We start from the raw sequence: 20,102 nt of genomic DNA, 5'->3' as shown, positions 1-20,102 counted from the left end.
CTCGGTCTCCTGATGGGAAGATTATGAGTTGTAAATTCTAAGCACTGATAGTCCAAGCTCACAGAAATAGCTACGCGGGAAGCATTTAGTGAGCTGGGAGAACAGCCTTAACGTTCTCACTGGGTGGCCTTTGGAAGTTCAGTCCCTGCTCTAGTTCCTAATTTTCTTACCTGTAAAGCACGGTCGTAGAACCTCAGACTAGCGGAGTCCTCAAGACTCGCCATCTTCATTTTCTTTTTGAAAAACCTGTGTCCGAAGCTGGCTGTAGCATCTGTCACACAGACAGCTACCACCAATTGCTTGAATAAGTGGATGGATGAACGAACGAGTGGTGAGTGATCAGGCAGCTGCCTCCCGTATGTTTCTCGGGGGATCCCCAGAAATTCAGATGAAATATTCTGAGACAGTCATCATCCAGATAGCTGACAGAAGCAGAAGCTTCTTGGGAGCATAGTCTTGGTAGTTTTCCTTTTTTTTTCTTTCTTTTTTTTGCTTCTGCCAGTGATCCTCAAAAGATCGTCTTAGAACTACCTGAATTGCAACGATCTTATAAAAAGATCATTGTAAAAAGGATTCTTGGGTCTCGTTATAGGCCTGTCAAAGCATAATCCCTGGGGTGGGCTTGAGAACATGAGTTTTTAACTGATATGCACTGAATTTTTAAGATAATCCTTAATCCTTGAATTTAACGACCTTGAATGATTTGAAATTCTGGCTTATGCTTACAAGAATGGGGTGAACACTTTTGTCCAGCAATTCAACTGTCAATTTTTCAATCTGTTTCTGTCCACCAGTTTCCCCAACTTCTTGGGGAGAACCAGCCTCTGTCCAATTAACGCAGGTGTTGCAATATCTAGAAAGGGCCGGCAGGGGGCACCAGCTGCTCACATATTCCCTACCTGACTGTCCTCCCTCTAGTTCTAAAATCCTTATTAACTTTTCTTTTAAAAGTGGGAAAAACCAGCCTTCAAGACCTCTTTTCTTAGAAAACTAAAACAAACAAACAAACAAACAAACAAACAAACAAACAAACAAACAAACAAATGTTTCAGGACAAAAAAAAATTTCTTTTCTGGCTAATTGAATCAACCAAAATGTATCCTTGTCTGGGGTTTTAATTGTGTATGGTAACTTAAGACAGAATTTTCTAAATACGAATATCTTTTACAATTTCTTTCTTTATTCAGGGGAAGGAGAAGAACGCTTGAGTTTATTTCACGGAAAAGCATGGCACTGTTCTCTACACACCACCCTCACAGAAGGGATTGATATCGACAGATTGTCAAATCTGAATATGTGGTTGTCTTCTCCAGGCTTGGACTATTTTTGTTTTGGATATATTGTTTTCAGCATATAAAATATATGCTAGATAGGTTGTTTTTAGTATATAAAATATATGCCGCTGTAGAAAAAGTATAAGATATAGAGAGCAAAAAAATAAATAAAAGTCACCATAATGTCTCCCTACTACGACGACCACTCTAAATGTTCAAGTATAGTCAAATCACTCACACCCGCACACACCCACGTGCTGTAGCCTATGTGCATAGGATCACACTGTGTGCAGTTTTCCTGCCTGCTCTCTCATAGAGAGGCATGCTGTAAACACATCCAAGCCTGTGAATCTGCTTCCACCACATGATTTTGAACAGCTACATAGTATTCTCATGGATGCCCCACCATATTTTCAACTAATCCCGTGGCAAAAAAAAATGCAATATCTAGATATCTAGTATCTAGGAATGTTATCACTTTCACTGTGATGAGCAGCCTCTTATGTCAATCATCACGGGCATCCTTAATTGTATCAGTTCTGTGGGAGTCCAATACACACTTGCAGAGGCTTGTCAGCATGCAAAGGCGGGTGGTGTGGTGTGCTGCTGAGGAGTATTTTGGCAGTATTTTAGACTTGAGTGTGTGTGGGCAGCCCTGGGCAGCTGTATCTCAGTGGACTTTTTTTAGGGGGTATGATTGGTTTTCTTTTATCTGCTTATGTCTCTAGAATGCTGTTAATGAAATAGAAAGCCTGTCAGTTTTTCTCTACCTTAATGCAGGTGGAGAGTGAGGGGCAAGGCCTACATTTGCAGGTCCCGTGGTTTATAATTCACCAACCATGGCATCAGATTAGCAACTTCATTCCGGGGCACCACCCCCTTTAGAATTTTCTACAGGACGCGAAGTGGATGGTGGGGTGGGATGAGAGATGGCAAGCGGGTGGAGGGGGTGTATTGGAGAATGAAGGTTCTAGTACAATCTGGAAGCATCTATCCTGAGAGAACATAACCTTTGTGGGGACAGGATGGGAAGCTTGATAGAAACGTGTTCTGTCAGGGGGATTGGAGCTGGTGCTCATTTCTTATTTAGATTCATACTTGCAATTTTTACTTTACTTCCCCCATTCTCCTCACTGCTATGGGGGACATGCTGGGTGCTGGTTAAACGCTCCAACACGGGCTGTTGGATTTGAATTAATTTGCTGATTACACCCTATGATTTGATCACTGCTTTGCACACTTTCTCTTGTCCATTTCTCTCTTTTTTTTTTGTCTCATTCCGGTCATCATTTTTAGCCACCAGCTTTCTAGGGAAATTCTATGGGACTTTTCTTGACATAGTAATGCTCTAAGATGAATAGTATAGCCTCTTAGTCACACCTGAAAGGGGCTGTGATGAAATGCCAGGACCAGGACCTAGGCTCGGAGAAGAAAGGCAGCAGAAGCACAAAATGTGGTTTCTGACGCATTCATCCATGCAACACACATTGTTTTTTTCTTGGGGGGAGCCCATTATGTAGAGTTTAGTTGGACAAACACTAATAAGTAGCCACGATACTGGCACTTAGGCAGACTTCCACCCATTATACAGAGGAAGAGACCCAGGCTCAGAGGGAGGTGTGCTTCAGCCCAGGCTAACAAGTGCAGAGCCAGGATGCCCGCCTGATCTGCCAGCTTCCAGTGCTTGTGGAAGTCACAGGCCAGGCTGTACGCTGGCAGTAACCAGAGGGAAAGACCACAAGCCGCTCACATCATTTTGAACAGGCCTGTGGCTTTATCAAAGGAAAGAAAGGAAAGAACGAAAGGAAGAGTCTAACAGACCCGAGCCGACATTCCCACCCACTGAGGGGGCTGAGGCCCCCTGACTCACCTGTGGCACTATTGAGCCGAGGCCATGACCTAGGGCAGAAAAGAGAACCAAGGTGAGTGTCAGCCGCACGTAGTTCACAGACCTCCTCGGAAGGGGTGGGGAGTCATCAAAGGCCATTTCCCGGATCAACCGATGGAACCATTTCCTGATGTTGGCATTCTTCTAGACCTAAAGTAACGTCTCGTGACAGAGCATGTAGAAAATAGAACAACTCACTTAGATGTAAACAACAATCAACACCAAGTCTGGCAAATCTCCTTGTCACACGTGCAGGTGTGAGTGAGGATGTCTGTGTCCATTTAAATACATATGAGTAGGTATCAACATAGCATAGAAGAATGTGCAGGGTCCTGATGTTAAAAACACGTTGTATAGCTTTCGCTGTTATTCAAAAACATTTTTGGGCTGTATGGTTTTTGGAGAGGGCAATTAGGGTCTGGTTCATTTTGACTATTGTTAGCAATGTTGCAGTGTGCATCCATTTTGTGTTTTTAACCTCAACGCTGAATAGTTCCATGGAGAGACTCCATCAAGTGCAATGAAGGGGGGCAGGTAACGTGGGCCTCCTGACCCCTGGGTGCATATCACCCAGGATGAGCTGCATTAATACGTGTTGTAGGGCCCAGGTGAGAAGTGACATCTCCCTATATCTCACCAGCATGAAATCCATCCTTTGAAACCACTTTGCCTCCATGTCCCCTTGTTTTCCCTGCCTCACTTTTTGGATGGCTACTGAGATTGAATTATTATTGGTGTCTTTATCAAAGGGTTTCAGGTCATTTGCATCTCTTCTGTGGTAAGCTGTCTGTACACATCTTTGTCATTTCTCCATGAGGGCTCTGCCTGATCACCCCACTCGCCCTTGGACAGGGTGCTTTTGGAAGCGCCTCTCCCCTGATTTTGGGCAATGGTCTGGAAAGCCCCGGGCAATGGAAAGCTTCAAAGGACGTGTCTTCTGTGAGTCACCTTGTCTGCTGTGCCTTTACCATCCCCTGGGCCTGGCTTTGCACCTTCCCTCCGGGGCTCACAACCTGCGTCACAGGAGCAATTAATTGAGCATCGCGACACACACCAGGTGTAAATATTTACGAGGCCTGGTTGGTGGTGGGGACACTGGGCGCAGAACAGTTAAGCCAGGGAGATGTTAGTAACCAGGAGACCACAGCCCACGGGTCCAACTTCCAGCTCACGCTGTTGCCTTCTGTTCCCCCATTTTAATATTCAAAACAACCCTGTGGGGTAGCTAGACTTGTTCCAAGTCCACAGATGAGGAAACGAGGGTTCAGAGGGCCCCCCCACTGGCCCAGTCTCCCAAAGAGAAAGGGAGTTGTCACCCGCCTGCCTGTTCTCCCAGCTCCAGCCTGTAGGTGGTGTTGGGTCAGACTTTGCAGAAACTGTGCAGCTGTGATCTCAGAACCCTGGTGGTTAGCTCTTGGCACCCTTTCAAGTTGCCTGAGATTCTGCAAAAATTAACAGTAAGTCAGCCAGGAAGGCTGGTCATTTATCTGGGGCCCGAGAGCTCTCTCCTGACACTTTCAACACATGGCCTCTTCCCTGACTGTTGGTCTTTGATTAAGGCCTCAAAATTCTCCCCAGACTTGCATTAGATGGAAATGATACGTGTTTATGGCCGTATCCATTGTGGCCATGGCCAGCAGTGTCCATGGCTAGTGTGTCCAGTGCTGGCAGCACACATGTCTGAGTCTGGGGCTCTGGAACCCGACACACTCTTGTCGGGCTCCTAGAGAGAACTGTAGCTTTGAGATTAGGGTTCTGTCTTTTTTCTTATCTTGACCTCATGTGGATTTTAGAATCAAAGGCTGTTAACGCTAGAAAAAGCACTTTGGAAGTAATGTTGCCTCATTCGTGCTTCCAAGTTTCAGACTCTTGGAGGCAGAACCGAAGCCTTTTGACGCCTAAACGCAGTGGTTCTGCAGAAGGGAAAGTGCTTGTCAGGGACACTGGGTGAGGCTGGGCTCAGGCTGGAGGAAGGCTTTCTCGCTTTGCAGATGCAGCTAAAGCTTAGAAGAGTGAAGTGACTTGCCTAACGTGGCAGCAAGCACTAGGCAGAGCCGGATTTGTCCCACTCTAAATCCCTTATTATTTACGAGCCTAGAGCAGCAACTCAGGCCGTGAGCTCTCTGTGTCTGGGAGTTTGCAATTGTCAGTGCTGCCTGAAAGAGGCTTATCTGATCCACTCAGCTCTCGGTGCTGGGGTCCCAGAGCGATGGTGCTCATTCATATGTTATACCCTCCGGGATTTTGCACCCCAGGGGTCTCCTTGCCTGCGTCAGTGCAAGCCAAATGAATTACCAGAGGCAGCATCAGCAAAGCAGGGAATGGCTTGTTATTCCAGCTGAGCTCACAAGGGGTGGGTGCGGGTGGGGGTGGGGGTGGGGAGGAGAAGAGAAAGGCTGAGCCTGCTGCTCAGGGCCTGGGAAGGGCTGGGTCCCCAGAGGCATCCTGGATGCCACAGTTCTGTCTGGCTGGAGTGTGGCTGTGGACACCAGCAGCTGACAAGCCTTTGTGGAAAGGTTCCTGTGTGTTAACACTCTTTGCCGCTCGACAGCCCAGGGTGATTAATGAAAAGACGCTGCTAGCAAAGTACATGGAGATTTCCCTGTGTTTTCTCTGTGCTCAAGCAAGGCCCATGTGTTAGCAAGCTGCCTCTTGCCAGGAAATTACAAGGATGCACCCTGGTGTCCTGTCGTCAGCAGCATCAATAACACCGCCATGTGCGGACTGGCCACAGCTGGATGGTGTTACAGCTTGGCAGCCGCCCCTCTACCCCGCCTCCACCCCCCACGCCCTTCCACATCTGGGCCTGAGCGAGGCAGGCTTTCCTCTGTATTTCTGGCTTGTGTAGGCAGGTGTCTAGGACGTGGCGGGGGAATTCGCGGAAGATGAGCAGGGCTGACCTCCAGAGGTTTTTGGTTTTTAATATTTACTTGGTTACAAATACAGGTTTTTAATTTCTGAATTATTTTAAATGTTTACTACTTTTTAATAATTTAATATGTTTAATAACTTTTGACTTTTAAAGGGTACTCAGTTAAACTCATCCACCCCCCCCCACCCCCACTACCTGGGAGACCTGGATCTGATGAAGTAGGAAGACGTAGCTGAGTTTTTCTGATCCATGGGAACAGAGTTTGGATGGCGTGTTATTCGGTCCCATAGAGACGGGGCTCGGGCTTGTCTCCAGGGTCAAGCTCCTGGCACGGAGACTGACTCTTCATCACCCCTGGGATGTGGGCCCCTCTGGGTGTCCCCTGGCACCTATGGCTGGTGCAGACTTCGGTAGCAAAACCCTTGGGAAACGGTCAGGGTGGTTTCACCCTGCCAGCTCTCTCCTTCTCCTAAACCTCCAAGATTAACGGGTTCAGCTCCCCGCCTCACTTTCAGATCTGCCCCTGAAATGAAAAGACTGCGTGAGAATAAAATTCTCTAGTGTTTGGAAGACAACCGATACTTTTAAGAATTATAAAAGGCATTTTTAATATAAACTAGAGGGGGCAAAGAAGGTGGAGCTAAAGTTCTAAATCCGTTTCCTTCTTCCCTGTATCTGAAGGTCTGTACTGTGTCAGTCACTGTGTACTTTACCCAAACCTCCTTGTAATTCCTGGTGGGCAGTATCTTTATATGAATTTTAGGGCTAATGGGATGTTAGTGCCCAATGGGATCATGCATAGACCTTTCCCTCTGCAGGTAGATGGACTGAGGCCCAAGTGAGCCCCTGGAGGAGTGAGACCTTTCACACCCGGACTGTCTGATGGCACCTCCTTCCTCTCCCCTACCTGGAGGGCGGTGGAGCGTTTGCATCAGGGAGCTGTGAGAGCTGAGGTTTGGAGATGCGCAGTGTGCGCAGATAGGAGGGAAGCTGAAGGATAAGCTGGAAGGACTGTGTCCACCTGGAGGCAGCGGGTCAAGGATGCTCAGAGCTGCATCTCAGAAAAATAGCGGAGGAGCACCTACGACGGACTGGAGAGGGAAGGGCTGGGGTATAGACGTCTGAGTAAGAGGTCATGATGGCCTCTGCAGTGAGAGTGGCCACCAAAGCCTTCCTCTATCGTCAGGCATCTGCCCCATGGAACCCACGCTCATAAGCAGAACAGAGCACAGCATGACTTCTCAAACTTCCTACACTGGGCCCCCATCTCCTAAAAGGGAGACCAGTACCTAATGCCGTGCCTGCTACGTGGCCCATGCACAACAATGTGTTGTTGACTGAGAATGAATGAATGCACACATGCCCAGCGAAGCAGAGATACGAGGGGCATCTCAAGGGTAAGACAGCCTCGAGACACGCTGCAGACCAAGGCTGGGTTCGTACGCAGACCTGTCCTATCCCAACAAGGCCAAGCGGTGTCCGCAGAGAGCAGGAGCCTGTCCCGCACGTGTGCACACATCCCACCCAAATACCCCAGAACAGACTCTGCGTTGTTTTTCATGGTAAGTGCAAGACTGGGGAGTATCTTCCTACCCCATATTACTTTGAAGCAGATGAAATTCACACGAAAGTGGAATCAGGTCAAGGCTCATATTTCATAAGTGAATAACTGGGTTCGTTCTTTGTCAAAGGAATCCTTCATTAGTTTCAACAATCTCCTCTTTTCTATTGAATTTTACAAAGAAAAAAAAAATTGGGAGTATGCAGTTCCCTGAAGGGGTCCTGGGAAAGTGTGTGGCCCCATTCAGAACTGCAAACGCTCATGTCTCCAAAGACCCCGTCGGCTGGAGGCACCCCCCTCCCCTGCACCCCAGGACCTGCCTGCCGGCCCGTGGCCTTCTTCCTCTACCCACCTGTGGCACTTCTTGCTCTAATGACATACTTAGCATAGTTAAAAGGCAGTGTATAACTATTAATTTCTTGTTTAAAGGTCGTATTTAAAAACCTTATGTTTTTTTTCTTTCCTCAACTAGATTTTAAGTTCTTTGAAGACATGAAACACATCTTGTAACCTGTAAGCCATCCATGTCCCTGACAAATATTAAAAGACGAGAACAGATGTACTTGGCATCTTGGTGGGCTGACCTGCTAAGTGAGAGCCGCAGAGCTGGCGGCCTGCCGCGCCTGGTCTCGCTCCAGGGGGCAGGTCAGCCCCAGAGTCCACAGTCTCCTCCACCTTCTCTCTGCCCCTGCCCCACGTGTTCTGGCTTCTCTCGCGTCTTGTTTCCATGTTTCTGCCTCTGTTTAAAGTTCCTTTCATCTATTTAAGTCTGGTATGTGCCAGGCACAGGGACCCGTACACACTAACAGCACCCCGGTGTATCCTCGTGGGTCCTGACTTTATTCTCCCTGCTTCTTACTCGCCTTCAACAGTGTTTATTGAGCAACTACTATGTAACAGCTCCTTGTGGACAACCACAGCAAAGCTGGTGGGACACCACACTATGTTCGAAGCATTCTCTGTGGAAGCCCTTTGGTCCCTCCGTAGAGCTGTCAGCTTGCTAGATCTTCTGGGGGCCACTCCACTTCCTGCCCAGTGAGGGGGGGCTGGAGGGAGCGGAGTGATCCTTAGGGATCCCCCAGTGCCATGGAGTCCCAGGGTAGCTGGAGAACAGGTGGGGCGAAACCACAGCGGTTGAGCTCAGACAAGCAGCAGTGGCCGCCTGGCTTGTCTCTGGGAAGGGCCGGCAGGAGGCCTCCTCATACAGGGAAGAGAGCAGGGAGGCGGGCTCCCAAAGGATGAGCACTGGCCCTCGTGGGCCCTGAGAACTTACAGCTACCTGCTCCTTGTCCCCCTGGAATGAACCCTGGCTGCCGGTGTTAGTGGCAGAAGGGAAAACGCTGACAGCCAGTGAGGCGAGGCGTTAAGAAGGATCCGAATGGACAAGGTGTGAGCGACACTGTTAATAACCGCATGGCCAAGAGCTGCAAAGGCAAAGGAGACTTGCACGTGGAAGGTGAAGACGTGGCTGGGAACATTGACTCTGTTACTCGCCAGAATGTGAACCTGAGCAAACCCTTAGCCACCCTGGTCCTTAGCCTCCGCTGTACTCCCATAGGGCCTGCGCTTGATTCTGTCATGGCTCATGGCACAGTGTCTTATGATCTGTTATATATTCTTTTTACGGTTCCCCCACCACGGACTGAGCATCTGGACGGCGGAGGCTATGCCGACATCTCTGATTCTTCCAGGCCCCAGTGCCGTGGTCTCTCCCAGGTGGGGAGACCATTCTGTCCCACACCCTCCTACCCTCTTGCACCTCATCCCTATTTTATATCTTCTCTCTCCATCCTATTGACTGTGACATAGAGGGTCGTAGGGGCAGAGCAAGTGCTGGGTTCAGAGGGCTCTTACTCCAGCTCCAAAGCTTGCATTATCAGTAGGGATGCTCAAAGCCAAGGTTCTCAAACTGGAATGGGCATTAGAATCCTCAGGAGGGCTTCTTGAAGCATGGATGCCTCCAACCCCCGCGTTTCTGATTCAGTGGGCGGGGCCTGAGGATCTGCACTTTGGAGAAGGTCGCTGGTGGTGCTGGTCCAGGGACCGCACTCTAGGAAGCGCCGCTAAAGCCTTCCTTGTTATGAATGTGGAGATTCCTGGGGAGTGAACACATGCCTTCTCTGTAGTGGAGCGTCTGGACACAAGCTTGTTAAACTCATGGGACCAGAAGGTGAGATTCACGTGTATTTACTGACATAAGAGAAAGTTGTGATGAGTTAGGCCCCAGAAATGACACATGATTGGAGTTAGACTCTGAATGCAAATCCCACTGTCACCCGCTGTTTGCTCTGGGATTATGACCCAGAAACCTCTCTCAGGTTCTTGTTCTTCATCTATAAAATGGCAATAACAGTACCTACTCGCACCAGGACATTATCACGAGGATTAAGTGTCAAAGTTCCTTTCATGGTGTCTGGTGCTTGTTAGGTGTTGAACAATCGATTTGAGTTCGAACTTGGTTGGAAAGCATCCATTGGTATGTTTCTGTGTGTACCCACATGGCGAAGTGGTACGGAAGTGAACATTGGGGATTTAGGCAGATGACCCCCATGGGACGTCCTAGGATGCATTCATCTCAGTATTGTGGACAGACTGTGGGTAGTGGCTGTGGATGTGATCCTGTAATTTTCTTGGATTGTTCCTGTATCATCTGGGGGGGCCTGAGCACTCAGCTTAGTGTTTTACTTCGTATGTTACTAGGAGGTCCACGTGTATTTGAATTTGGGGGTGGGTGGGAGTGGAGAGTCCTTTGTGCCTGTTGGGAGAGCTGACTCCTGCCCCTAACTCAGGGATGGCAGTGGTGAAGGCACTGGCAGGCAGTGCCAGGTGGCTATAGATGTTAGTAATAATGTGTAAATGTCTACCCTTACCTACCACACCCAGCCACTCAGCCCGGCATCCTTCGCTCCTAGAAAAGGGTGGGGCTGTTAGGATCCAGTGAGATGCTTCCTAGATGCTCTTACAACAGCACCTAGATCAGTGCGCGCTCAGTGCCTGCTAGTCTTCGTTACTTACTGAGGGCCTGCTGTGTTCTGGGCACGCCACAGAGGTCACTCATCTAGTCCCCAAACACTGGAGCCGCTTCAGGCACAGGGAGCCATGGTGGACAGGGCAGCCTACTCATTATTTTCCAAATACCATTTCTAAAATAGCTGCGGCACTGAGGTGGAAATGGGCTTGTCTGAGAGAGGTCACCCCGCTAGTAAGCAGGTCGGTGGAGATTTAACTCCAGCCCTGATGGACACGTTATACTCCCTGGCACTGCCCACCTGTAGCGCCCCCAGGCCTTCACCATCAAACGCTGATAACTATAATTTGTATGGAGGATGAGCACATCGGTTTAACTGTTATTGAAGTAAGACAGTGGACCCAAATCTATAGTCTTCAGACATTTATAAATTATAAATACTAATTTATATTCATATAATACTTTCATTATAAAATATGCAGTGGTACAGAGATTTGTATGGATATGGGAATTTTTTTTTTAAGTTGGGTTTATAAATGGTTTGGAACAGGTTGCAGAAACATCGTCTGTTGCTCTTTTTAATATATCTTGAGCATGCTATGACACATCCTGAAATAATTTGCTTCAGGAAAAAAAAAAGCACTGCTCTATCTTTTTTTCCCCCCAAATGTAAGTGTAAATATTACTTTGATGTATGTAATTGCTGCAAACATCTCCATCTGAAGGAAGGCTTCTCACACTTCCATCTCCCATCTCTCGCTATTGTCATGAAGTAAGAAAAACAGACTTAAAATGCATTATTTAAATGTAATGTAAACATTGAAGAACAGCCACAGATTTTCCTTTGCTTAATGTGGTCTTGAAAATATTTCAAGTGTTCTGTTTTACAGGCAGTCACTCACTCTGCTTAGGGAAAATATTTCTTCAGGCAAATCTTAGGGCCCCATGAACGCTCCATGTGTCTGGCACATGGTAGGAATTGAATGAATGTTTGGCAACTGACTTGAGTTGAAATAGACTGGGGTGCAGGAACTGGTATAGCACACGGAGACCCTGGGCACCGCTGGGCAGAGACAGCTCTGGCGGGGCCCGTGAGGGAGCTGTGGCTGGGCACAGGGAAGCCTGTAATCCTTCTGAGCACTGGGTTATTGCCTAGGGTCAGAATGTTGGTCCACCGCACAGCTGGATTTGACATTGGGATCAGTCTCTTCTCAGTGACTTTATCACATGAGCTCCCATCCTGAGCTTTAAGACTTGGCCGTGAGCCCTTTGAAGCTAGGACTTTTTCTGTCCTCTCTCTGCATCTTCAGTAGTCTGTGCAAGACCTGAGGCCATACTTACTCAGTAAATGTCTTACTCAGTTGAAGGACAAAGAAAAGAAACCATACAGGCAGGTGTCTCCCTCTTGACTTCTTGCGTGTGACACCTGACCGTGGACCTGTGGCCTGACCCATCCCTGAGCCATCACTTAAATCATTCACCAGCCGAACAATGGTGTCTGTTTCTGGGGCTGTTTAGAGACCTGGGTGGGTGGTAGAAGTGACCCTGGTCTGAAGTGCTATGGATGCTTGAGCTTCTGATCTTATACCGGCATCACACTCCTGCTGGCAGGTTGACAACATCAAGTTCCTTCTCTTTCTGGACCTTGGTCGCCATGTGACCTCCGAGATCACTGCCAGCAATCTAATTCTCTCACATTAACTCTGTGTGTGTGTGTGTGTGTGTGTGTGTGTGTGCTTAGTTGCCACAGAATTAAACTTTTCACTCATCTATAATACACAAGAACATATTCTCACTTATTTTTCAGCAGAGTGACGTTCTGGACTTGCAAATCACCGAATCCTTCTTTCGTTGTCCTTCTATTGCCCCTGGGACAAAAGAAAAGAGATTATAGTCAGGAAACAGTAAGACGCCAGGGGGAAGAGTTAATTACGTGCTTTCATTCACAGAAACAACCGCCCAGCCTGATTTTAGTATTTAAAGTCTCACACATATTTCCAAATTTCTCTTAGCATTTCCATTGGGGTTAAAAAGACAAAAATCTGCATTTTAAGTGATTCAATTACTTTAAATTATTATTTTTTAAACATGAGATCTTTATTTTGCAAGGGGCGGTAGCATGGGATGGAAGAAACACCCCAGTTAAGACGGGGTCTGCTCTCGCATGTCAGCAGGGTCACTGTGAGATCCTCCCGAAACTCTGAGTTTCTGTACAATGAGGAGCATCACACCTTCACCACAGGGTTGATGGGAGGCTGTCAAACATGGACAGTGCCCGTGGGCCAAGGAATGTTCTAGATGCTTTCCTATGTTAGTGGAACGTGACCCTAAACTAGCAAACATCATCCGGTGTAGGAAGACAGACTATTTAATAATAGCAGCTTGGATTCAGATAAGATTTATTGAACTCCTATATAATTAAGGCACTTCTCTGTGGCATTTTCTATGAGGAGGTTAAGTTATTTTCAATTGAGTTAATTTGCTAAAATTCATTAAGGTATACATGATCATAGACCATCACTATTATGCACCTTGGTTCATTTAATTAGCCAGGCGGAATATACTTTCCTTTCTTTTGTAGGCGTTCTTATGAGCTTTATCAGCCGTTTACTGAGGGTACTTTCCTGTCTCCAGGGATCCTTGAAAGCTACCTGGTTACTGCCCCTGGCCCATCGTCCTCCTGGCTCTCTCCACGTGGGCAGAACTTGTTAACTTCTCAGTCCTCAGACTTTTCCTACCCTTCTTTCTTCCAGATGCTGTTCTCTCTTTCTGAAATGCCCCTTGTCTTCCTTCTCCTTCTCTCTGATTCGTGCTTCTGAGCTCAGTCAAGTGTCGCTTCCTCAGAGAAACCGTCCCTGACCGCTGAGACTGGTTTCATCACAGCACTTGTCTGAGCCGTAGTTGTACTTTCGTTATGACTTGTAGCTTGTATTCGTGTCTGATAAACCTGCTACTCTGCCATCTAGCTCTCTGCGGTCAGAGAGAAGGGCTGGGCCTCCCCAGAGCCTGGGTCAGGGCCTGGCCTGCAGTGGCCCTCACTGGACATGCATGAATGTGCACGCAAAGGGCTGCAGGAAGTGCCTCATGATGACCTAAGACTCGCTCTCCATCCGGGATTTTGTGTGTAGCCTATTAAGTGCAATGTGATGAATAGAAAATTTAGTGAGTTTTGGGATATATTTGGCCACTGTAGCTAGAAAGATGCTGGCATTATTTCATCATTTATTTTATTTTATTTTTTCATAATTTCAAAATTATTATATTATTTCATATATTTCATTAATTTTGTTGTTTTTTTATCCAGGTAGAATTTGATTCATAAACCTATATTTGAACTCTGATTCTCTCTTAAGTTCCAGACATGGACATCTAACTATTTTCTGGGCCTTTCTCATTGATTATCCTCCAGTGGACCTAGGCCCTTTCACCAGGGAGTGGCTCCAATGCCCACTTCGCTTCCAAACCAGCATCCTGGGCATTTTCCCTCTATCACTGCCATCTCGCTAAGTTGTTGCTGGATCCTAACAATCGATCCCTAAATGTCCCTCATTCTGTGCCCGTCCCCCCTTCACTCCCAGGAGCAATACTCAGTTGTAGCTCTGCTCTCATTTTCTCCAGCCCAGCCTCTGGCCAAAGCCCTCGCCCCACTTTGCTGGCCTCCTGGCCTCTAATCCATGCACCGAACAGCGGCAAGAACCCCATTCTATGTAGAACACTATCAATCACCTCTCTGCTTGAAAAGCCTCAACTGCTTCAGAAACCTCAACCTCATTATCAAATCCAGTACTGCATAGGCCTTAGAGTTACGTCATTGGCCTTAATGCCAGAAGTTTCCTCCTGTGCCCAATGAAGGGTTTTGAATGCTGTAGCCAATGACTGCATAACATATAGTTCAAGAGCAGGTCACATCTCTCCTTGTGATATGACCTCCTTGACCAAGTCAATTTATGTCATTTTGCCTCCAAGTACAAGATGTCTGTCCCTCATGAGAACTTTGAAAATACTGACACCATCGCCTGCTGTTTTTCCTGTATCACCTCGGGTTGGCTGCAGAGACTTGAAGTACTTCTGTAGAGATAACGCTGTCTTCCTTTTCTCAGCCTCTGGGATAATAAACACCAAACAATAGCCTTGGTCTTTGACAACAGGGGGAGTCACTCCAAAAAGTATGGCAGCCCTAACTGTATCAAAGGGTCTCCTGAGAATCCATTTTGTGTCCAGCCTTGCCAACATGATATCATATTCATATACACAGTCCTGCACGAGCCATGACCTCCATTCTGTCATCTCTCACTCTTTCTTTACACGCACATCACCAGGAACCTTAATTTGGGCATCCACAAGATTTCCTGGTCCTTTGTACAGTCCACGAGACTTTCTACTTCCTTATAAAGTCCATGGATTTTTTTTCTTCTCCCTGATGTGATTTATCAATCCTTCTATGATTATCAAGTCTGTTCTCTTAGTTTCTGTTATGCCCTCAGAAGGACAAGGATACACTGCTATTGTAGCATTCTTAAGAGATGTCCCATTACCTTTTGTTTCTCCCTTAAATATTGTGCCGTACTGTAGTAGTTATTTATTTCTGTATATCGACATTGTCACAAACTTAGCAGCTTAAACAATACACATTATTATTTTACACTTTTTGTGGGTTGAGAATTTAGGGAAGGCTTTCCTGGGTCCTTTGTTGTAGGGTTTCTGCTGAGGCTGCAATCAAGGTGTCAGCCTAGAGGGTTCACCTGGTAAAGGATCTGCTTCTAGGCTCACGTGATTGTTGGTGGGATTCAGATTCTTAGGGCCTGTTGGACCAAGAGCTTCAGTTCCTAAGCATCCTGGGCTAAAGGCTGCCCTCAGTTCCTTGCCACGTGGGCCTCCCTAATATGGCCTCTTTCTTCATCACAATAGCAAACCAGGGAGATAAGAGGAAAGGATGTAATCTTATGTGATGCAACCATGGAAAGGACATCCTATCAATTTTGCCCTATCCTGTTGTTTAGAAGAAGCCACAGCCTCGCTCACAATGAACGGGAGGAACATGAGCACCAGGAGACGAGATCACTGGGGGCAGTTTTAGTGTCTGTCTGCCGCACATATTGCTTGCTCAATGTGGAAGTGTGAGTAGAGGTGACACTTAAGTAACATCCAGAAGGTTTTTTGCAAATCTACAAACCAAATCAGCTAGAATTTTTCTGCAGCCTATTTTTTTTAACCTTCTCTGACTCCTGAAAATGTCAGACCAATTTTCACAAGTTTTTCAGCTAATTCCAGAAGACTCCAGCAAATACCAGAATAAACTCGCTCTCCAACTCTTCACTCTTGCATGTGAGAGGCCATTATAACCAATTTTTTTTTTCAGCAGCAGCAGAATGCTGTACTTATCGCTCCCTTAAAATAGCCACCATATCAGTAGTCAGAAACAACTTCTCCAAGTAGTTAACATCCATTTTGTTCTTTCCATTTCGTTCCTGAGCTACATGGGTGGTCTGTGCAAACTTCTTCCTAGGCTTCTGCACCTAGGAACTGCGGTGCACGCTCCCTGAGCACCTGAGCAAAACTCCGTTTCTTGTGGGTTTGACACACGATAGCCTGGATGCTGGCCACCTATTTTGTGCTTGCACCGAACCCAGAAATACTGAAGGGCATACCCAGGCTTCTTGCCACCCAAAGTTTTTTTCAAAGTTTGAATTTGAATATATTTACAAAGGGCCTATTCTCTCAAGCTCATAAAACCCCACCATTCACTCTGCTCTGTCTTACATTTTTTATATTAGCTGACTGGCCCCTGAAGATTTGAGCTGCTTGCTGACCCTTCCTAGAGGAACTTGAGAGGAATGTCCACTCAATAATGAGTTGACCACAACGAGATGTTCTAATTGCTGTCCCTCACCTACTCACACCTTTTGATGGTCAATTTTATGTGTCAACTTGGCTAGGCTATGGTGCCCAGGGGTTTTGGGGGACAGCCCTGTGTCCTACGCCCCCAGTCCCATCCTGGACCCCTTTCCTCCTGTATCCTCTGCAACAGCTCCCGAAGGGTCAGTCTCTGGTCATGGGAACAAAGCACTTTGACTCAAGTCTTCCTGAACTGAATTGAAATTAGGAAGCAGACCCCGGCGCCATCCTCAAGCCAAAGAGTTACTGAGTAGCTGCCATGTGCTGGATACTGTATGAGGACTGGGGACATAGTGGACAAGATGTCATGAAGCTGGCAGCCATGTGAGAGGGAACCACGCCAGTGAGCCGGGAGCTCATCCCCTCGGCCGCTGCTCCTTTTCCCCTAGTGTCCTACCTTCGTTTACCCCCCATTGAATGGCTACCCAGTTTAAGGACAGTCCACCTGACTCTGACCTGATTTTCCCTTTGGGCTCAGCTCTGACAGCTGCCTGGTGGACTTACACCTGGCCAGGAGGTAGCCCCTCACTGAACCTCCTTCAGGCTCCCGGGGTCCCTCCCCCAGCTGTTCCTGACTCAGAGAGCAGCTCCAGTGTCTCTGCGGGAACAGATCAGGCTTCAATTTTCAGATTGCCACCTGCATGGTCATCACTGGTGTGCACAGGTCTCCCAGCTCTGTGTTGCTGCCATTTCCTTCACACAGAATAGCAGCAGAGGAAACGCTGGTGCACGAGAAGGCCCAGAGATGGAGGCAGGAATCTCCTGAGGACATTACTAATGCTTGTTTATAAAAGCAGCACGTGGATCCACAATATGCTAGAATAGACCAGCGCCGCCTACGGGAGCAGATGCAGAGTGGAGGGCGGTGTCTGAATTTAGCTCCTTCCTTTCCCAGAGTTATAGCTTTAAAGATCCTCAGAGCATGGGGCTCGAAGGAAAGGTAGATCTCATCTGCTCGAACCTGTTAATTTTATAGATGAGAAAACTTGGGCCCAGAGAAGTGAACTAACCTGCCCGCGCATAGCCGATGCTGACAGAGAAGGTTCCGGCACAATTCCGGGCTCCACGGCGGTGCTCAAGGCCCCGCCATTCGGCCTGGCTTCCCCAGTGCTGGTTTTCTAATTAAGCCTTTCTATGTGCCTCTTAAATAAATTCCCCTTTTTATTTGTATTCTTCTTGAGGAGAGAAAGAAAGACGAAAGATAATCTAACTTAGGAACCAAGGAAGTAACCCTGAATCTCTTATGTTCAGGTTTCAGGAAATCCCATAAAACTTCTTTCCTCTTTCCTATTTTTTTTAATGTTTCCTTTTTTTTTTATTACAAGTTTCAGGTATCCAACTTTATAATTTGATATCTGTATACACTACAAAGTGATCACTCCTCAAAGCCTAGTTATTCTCCATCACTATGCTTCCTTCTTTTCTTTTTTGTTTAAATTTGGATTCAGCAAAAGGAAACAAGTGAACCAAAAAAAATAAAAGCCTATATTTCATCTTTTCAAATGCTTTCTCCTTTCTTTTCTCTGCCTTGACTGTCAGGGGATGTCGCTTCTAAGAGATCATCAATGTATGTAATGAGCAAATACAATGACAACAGTGAATTACCCTTTTTATAGGTCCACAGATGTGTTCATAGTGGAATTTAATTTATAGATGGTCATGCCTGAAAGATTCTGGAAGCGTGATAGAAAACAACATGAAAAAAGCAATATGTGTATAAAAAAATCCCCCTCCAAACAGAAACTTGATTTGTGCCTGGTTAGTACACACCCAGCAAAAACCCAAGAGTAAAAGGGGGCGCGAACAGCCTTCTCCTGTGGTCTGCAGGAAAAGGGGTGGGGGTGGGTGGGGGGGGTGGGAGTGGAGCTCATGCTTACATGCAGGAGGGGCTCCCAGAGAATGAGCCCCCCAAGACAATATCCTTTTCTCCATCTCCTGGTCCAACACTTTCCACCTCCAGAGGGTCCAAGGAAAGGAAGAGAAATCAAGGCAAGGTAGGGAAATGCGAGGAGAAAACTGGCACGTTTTAGCACCTTCCCCTGCTGGGCTCGGCTCCACCTGCTGTCCCCTGTGAATCGCTAGTACTTTCTGCAGTTGTGTCTCTACTCCCAGTCACATCGTGTCTCACTCTCTCTGATCCATCCGCCATGTTGCAGATGGGGTCTTCATTCTGTAATCTGGTGTTTGCACTGCCTACAGTTATAGTCCGTGTCCTGACCATGGCCCACAGCCCTTCCATGCTCTGGTCCCTGACCCTCTCCCCACGGTTCTCTCTCTATAGCCCCCCACTTTGCACCCCGATAACAGCCATCATGAGCACTTGGCCTGTCCCAGGATGAGCCTGGTCCCTCAAATCTCTAAGTAAAAAAAGCAGTGTAATAATGTCCCCCCATATCCCCAAATTTCTACAATGAAGAGGTACACGCATTAACATCTAATGCAAGCTTTCTTGTTTCAGACACATCTTGTTTTATCCTCTCAGCAACTGAGTGTTGAGAGAGCTCAAGTAACCTGCTCATACCCCTCAGTGAAAAAATGACATTCCTGTACAAGCATTTCCCACCTCTTAGGACAGAGCCCCACCTACAGGAAGGGCTCAACACAGAATGGTGTGATGTGATGGGGCTGAGATTTATACCAGATCTGTCCAGCATCATGGTCCAAGGAAGAAGCCTAAGTCTGAAATCAGTCCCTAAAACTAGAGGTAATGGACAAACTGACCAAAGATCCTACTAGGTGTCAACCACTCTTCTCAATTATTCCTGTCGATACATTATACTTGACAGATGGAGAAAAGGAACCCAGAGAGGCCACGTACATTGCCTGTGGCACGCAGCTGTAAGTGCCCGAGCTGCGATTCAGTCAGGCTCAATATCTGACTCAATGGCCTTTTCTTTCTACCACATTACGGTGGGTCTCATGGAAACAGAGAGCGGCCAGGATCCCAGGCTTACGGCAGGGGTTAGGGGCTGCCCTTTGTGCCCAGTTGCTTTCCTACCCTGACGAGCTCTAAGCTGCTGCAGAATTATCTTTGCACATTGCCTGGCAACATTGGTTTTCAAAGCGCTTATCAAAAAGTAATCAAAGCCGGAGAGCTAATCATTATAACACATCCTCTCATCTGTGCTTCCCAGGGTCTCTGTAATAGCACCATTTGGCACTGGGGGTGTTGAGATTTTGCTATATTTTGAGAGCACTGTGAGAATTAAATGAGATAATGCGTGCAGAATGCTTAGAGGAGTGCTTGGAATCAAGTTGTCAATGAACATTGGTGCTGAAACCTTTATCACAATGAATTCAACAATACATTTTTCCCCCCTCTGAGTTCACGGCAGGGGCCAGGAATTTTTCTCCGGGGTTGGGATACATCAGTGAACAAAACAGAGATTCTTGCCTGGAAATGAACAGAAAAGACCCCTGCCCTTGGGGAGGAGAAGGCTGACAGTCACAGAAAGGCGTGCAGGCAGGGGTGACTACTCCATTGGCGGGCAAGGTGAGAGCTGGAGAAGGCGCTGCCGGCCAGCTATGGGGCATCTGCCAGAAAGCACTCAGGCCCAGGGACAGCAGGGCCAAAGCCTGGCAGCGCGAGCATGGCTAGGGGGCGGACTCAAGGGGCGGAGGCCGGCATGGCTGAATAGGAGAGC

The 20,102-nt window shown here is 47.2% G+C and overlaps 1 protein-coding gene across 1 annotated transcript in view; it reads right to left on the bottom strand.

Moving 5' to 3' along the window:
- The window catches only part of CLNK (cytokine dependent hematopoietic cell linker), a 151,122-nt gene that overhangs the window by 72,498 nt on the left and 58,522 nt on the right, over window positions 1-20,102 (bottom strand). The window contains exons 3-4 of the mRNA XM_019661144.1: window positions 12,360-12,431; window positions 3,145-3,173 (exon numbers count right to left, since the gene is read on the bottom strand). Of these exons, the coding sequence (XP_019516689.1) occupies window positions 3,145-3,173; window positions 12,360-12,431 (101 nt within the window). The remainder of the gene's footprint in view (window positions 1-3,144; window positions 3,174-12,359; window positions 12,432-20,102) is intronic.

This window comes from Hipposideros armiger, unplaced genomic scaffold (genome assembly GCF_001890085.2).
Source record: "Hipposideros armiger isolate ML-2016 unplaced genomic scaffold, ASM189008v1 scaffold_337, whole genome shotgun sequence".
NCBI classification, from domain to species: Eukaryota; Metazoa; Chordata; class Mammalia; order Chiroptera; family Hipposideridae; genus Hipposideros; species Hipposideros armiger.
The sequence above is the reverse complement of the archived record's forward strand: the minus strand, read 5'-3'. Positions and strand labels throughout refer to the sequence as shown.